Below are 4,718 nucleotides of genomic sequence, written 5' to 3'. Positions count from 1 at the left end.
TGGAACACTCCGCGTCTTCAGAGGAAGACCATACTGTATATTATAGTGTTTATACCCCCCATGTGATAATTTATATATTTATTTATTGGTGATGGTAATTATATATTTAATTTAGAGAATTTGTATCCCTTCCCCTTTAATTTACTTGCGTTACGGAACACACCCCTTGAAAGCCACTACTAGCTTGGGGCCGGATACCCAAACTCTACTAACATCAGAGAAAGAACCCAGTTGCGACCCAATAGGGCCGTAACATTAAGTGACCCTTATGTCGTATTGGGTCCTTTTCAGTTTTGTTTCTAGATCAGCTATGTTGACTGCTTGGTTGGAATTTACAGGGCCTATTATATTGTTCCTAATGTAAGTAGGGTACTTGCTTATAATCTTGAGCAATTACTAACGATAGTAGCCAAGGGTCAGTTTTATATCACCAGGCTAAAATACTATCTCCTTCGAGGTTATTGTACATAAACCCGTAGGCTGCTCAGCCTTAGGGGTCAAGAAGCGAAAAATAAACGAATTATGTAAAAATTACTTATAAATGTTAAACAAATCTCTAACTTATTATCTTCAGTGTCGTGAAAGTTTCATTAAAATATTTTCAGAAATTTATTTTAGACGAATTTTTTAAACCGAAGAACGTTTTGTTGATAAGGGGAACAGCTCCTAATAACAGGAACTGAAGAATAATGCAGTAATAAAGAGATACAAGCACCTGTCCGACGTACAAATAAGAAGAAAAATAGTTAGAAGTTTCCATTAGGAGGATATGCAGCTGGTGCCATTATATCATTGCTACGTAATACTTAACAACACACATAGTAAGGAGTAAGTATGTTATTTTGCTCTATTTTGTTATACATCATATAAATACATTGCCCAATGTTAATATCTGTTACTTGCACCAATGTCCCCAAATATATTTTTTTAGGGGAAATTTCTTTTTTTTTTTTTTCTCCTTTGTTTATTATCAAATTTTGGTGTAACTTCTACATCCTGGAGAGTGTATAACCGTCCTACCTATGTGAAGATAAAATTAAATTGGTCAACAAATAAATCAGTTACAACTTGCAAAACTTTGATTTTTTTGGGCTCACTTTTTCACAGATTTCAAGCTCAGTTTTCTTTGCCTCTTTTGGTGGTTTCGATGATTAGGGACAAGATCAGGACTTTTCACTTACATAAAGTAGACTCCTAAATATATCCCCTATATAATTTTAATTTGTTTTTTTTTGGTTATTTTTTCTTGACATTATTTCAACACATATTGACCAACAACTTTCACATATTTGAGTATGAATGTTAAACAATGCTTATTAAAACATACTAGAAAATTAATGAACACTACATTATTCATTGTCGATAACTTCAACTTCAATTATCTCTAAAACAGGAATTTTAAATTTGAGACCTGATAAAAAATTCAGCTTCTGACCGATTCTCACCATATTTACATTACTTCCCCCCCCCCCTCAAAAAAAAATATATAGGTATACGTTAGGGATAACTGTATAACAGACACTGTGCTCCTTAACTGTCTAATAGTAGGTTCGACATATATATGTATGAGACTGGGTGGACATAAATAGGAGCTGCCTCATATGGGCCAAAAGGCCTTCTGTAATTACCTTCATTCTTATGTTCTTCTAACAAACATATATATTGTGGTAACTATTGCCCATATAAAAGTAATAAGGCCCTAATATGTTCCTCATTCATCAATACAACCTTATGAGACAAAGATAATAGAATCTGAAATCTGTAAATATATCTGCCCCAAAAAATTAGTCACAAATTCTGCCACCTATTATTTTGTTATATATGTTACATAACATTATTAATATTACACTTTCGCCCGGGCATGACGCAGCATTGCGTCATCCGTTTACTGTCTGTAATGCCGGGGATGACGCAGCATTGCGTCATCCGCTTTAAAAATTCGCCAAAAATCAGGTTTTTATCCGATTTTTTTGGGACTGGGTTTAAAATGCGCGCCGATGTCTTCCCATTTTCTTTGTTGTGCCTAGTGACCCGCAGGCGGCGCGGCACACGCCGTCGGCCCATTGTTTTTGCTCCACTGTTGTGACCGGTGTCACCTCCCCTCGCGTCTCAAACGTGTGAACATTTCAGTTATTTTCCGTGGCTATATTTCTTACTGCGGCTTTAAAAACTATCTATGCTTACTCCACGATGGATAGTGATCATGAACAAGGCCCTTCCAGGAAGAAAATTGCGAAAGAAAGGCGTGAAAAGCAGAAGCTGAGTAGTGTACAGGAGAAGTACAAGCATGTGAGACTAACTCCCTCTAAGTTTCAGGCTGTATTTGACGATTTGTCTGGGTCATCTAGTGATGAAACTGATGTCGGTATTGATACTGATGCAAGTAGTGAACATTTAGAAACAGAGACGGCCGATGAGGATTTTGATAGTGATGAAAGTGAGGAGTCTGACGTCGAGACCGCCACTCGTGCACGGCGCGGTACTGGAGCTCGTGCCAGAGCCAGACGTACCACACGTACCACACGTACCCCAGCACCAACAGATTCTGATGATGGATGGTGTAGTGACAATACTGAACCCTTTGTGGACAATTTTACAGGTACACCAGGCTTGACTGTTCCTGTACCTTCCACTGTTCTTGGTTTCATTCAACTCTTTCTGACTCAAAAATTGCTGAAATATGTTGCCTATGAAACAAATTTATATGCTTCCCAAAGTAAGGCAGGTACTGAGCAAAGGACAAAGCACAGATGGCAACCAGTGACAGTGAAAGAAATTGCTAGATATTTGGGACTGACGATCTTGATAAGTATTTGCCCGTTGCCAAGACTTAGAATGTATTGGCAAACAGGCAGATTCTGGCACATACCATGTTTCAACACCTTCATCACTGGTAAGCGTTTTGAAATGATTGCTAAATATTTCCATGTTTATAACAATAAGTCCATACCACCAGGCCAAGGAGTTGACAAACTTATCAAAGTTCGCTCACTCATGCAATATCTCCTGAATAGATTCAAGAGAATATACATTCCCAATAAAAAATTGAGTTTGGATGAAGGGACAATGCCATGGCGTGGCCGTCTATCTTTCAAGACCTATAATCCCAATAAACCAGATACATACGGAATAAGGCTCTACATGCTAGCTGAAGCCACCAGTGGCTACATTTATGATTTTGAAATCTATTCAGGAGTTGGGAAAACGACGATTGACACAGTTATGGCCTTGATTGAACCACTGAAGGATAAAGGTTACCATTTATATATGGACAACTATTACAATTCGGTCAGATTGAGTGAGGCACTGCTTCAAGTAGGGGTATACACCTGTGGTACCCTCAGACTGCAGCGTGGTGCACCTAAATCTCTTCAGATGCAAGCAAAGGGTAAAGTGCCAGTAGATAAAACTTTATTCAAACGCAAGGACAATACTTTCATAATTTTGTGGAAAGATAAACGAATTGTTTCACTCATAACAAATTGCCACAATGCAGAAACACAACAGGTTCAAAGTAGAAAACGAGTACGGAATCGTGATGGAACAACCTCAGTGCAGCAGGTAACTGTCAACAAGCCGAATGCAATCTGTGACAACAATACAAACATGAAAGGTGTTGATCACTTTGACCAAATGATCAAATATTATCACTTCACAAGGAAAACACACAAATGGACGAAGAAAATGACCATTTATTTTGCGCAAATGGCTATCTACAATGCTTTTGTGATGTACAACTACTATACAACAGATAGAAAGAAACTGACATTACTCCATTTCCATGAACAAGTCATTGCTGCACTATTGTTCTATAAGTCAAGTAACTGGCCTGAGGAAGATGATGACATCCCACATGCTGCTGATGTCAATGCCACTGGAGCCAATGTTGCAACACCAGGACCATCAACACCCAGACCTCCAACAGCAGGACCTTGAGGTGTGAGGCGCCCACTATTCACTTCACCTGTACCTGCAGACTTACTTTCATCGTCTGAGTCAGAAGACGAGGCTGTGATTATCACTAGTGGTGCTTCTGCTGCAACAAGACCCCGTATTGTGGATAATCCATACCGCCTCAAAAGAAACTTGTCCCATACCCAAGTAAAGATACAGAAGCGTCTGAGGTGTCGTGTGTGCAAATTGTCGGGTAAAAGGAAGGACACACACTGTAAGTGCAAGACGTGTGATGTGGCATTGTGTCCTGCACCATGCTACAGTTACTGCACCATGCAGTAATGCTTGCCCACCATCCACTCCACCTATACAAAACATGGGTTGACCCTGCAAGAAACGTTTTCCAGGAGCAGGTGGAGTGGATAAAACAAATGTTCAACCCATGTCATGTTCAACACACAACACTGAGGTGGTAAGTACAAAAATTGTTATTATTTTTTTTCATACTTTCCCGTATTGTACAGGCAATGTTGTTCTTCAATTGGCCCTTATATGCACTATCCATCTAAAGAATTCTATTAGGAACATTTTCATACCTAAATGAGCGCTGTAAAACGAAAATTGAGATTATCACCAGGAAATAATACTAAACATTTGTGGGCGGGAATTGGGAGTGTAGCTGGAAGGCGTCTGAGAGCTCACTCCTGGCTAACACTTGGCTCGTCTTCAACTCGTCGGCGGTTGGAGCGTGACCAGGTTTTTTATTTTATATGCTAATGTTACTCTAGAGAATTCTATTGTGAACCATTCAGACCAAAATGAAA

The 4,718-nt window shown here is 39.1% G+C and overlaps 1 protein-coding gene across 1 annotated transcript; it reads left to right on the top strand.

Moving 5' to 3' along the window:
- Window positions 1-2,190: 2,190 nt before the first annotated feature.
- On the top strand, window positions 2,191-3,936 carry LOC138352864 (piggyBac transposable element-derived protein 4-like). The gene has a single exon (XM_069305416.1). It carries the CDS (start codon window positions 2,191-2,193, stop codon window positions 3,934-3,936), a length of 1,746 nt encoding a protein of 581 aa, XP_069161517.1.
- The last annotated feature ends 782 nt before the right edge of the window (window positions 3,937-4,718 follow it).

This window comes from Procambarus clarkii, chromosome 55 (genome assembly GCF_040958095.1).
Source record: "Procambarus clarkii isolate CNS0578487 chromosome 55, FALCON_Pclarkii_2.0, whole genome shotgun sequence".
Taxonomy (NCBI): domain Eukaryota; kingdom Metazoa; phylum Arthropoda; class Malacostraca; order Decapoda; family Cambaridae; genus Procambarus; species Procambarus clarkii.
This window is presented reverse-complemented; position numbering and strand designations above follow the sequence as displayed.

What these genes read in the sequence shown, in the direction of transcription:
- LOC138352864 (XM_069305416.1), top strand. Translation starts at nt 2,191, where the DNA reads ATGGATAGTGATCATGAACAAGGCCCTTCCAGGAAGAAAATTGCGAAA.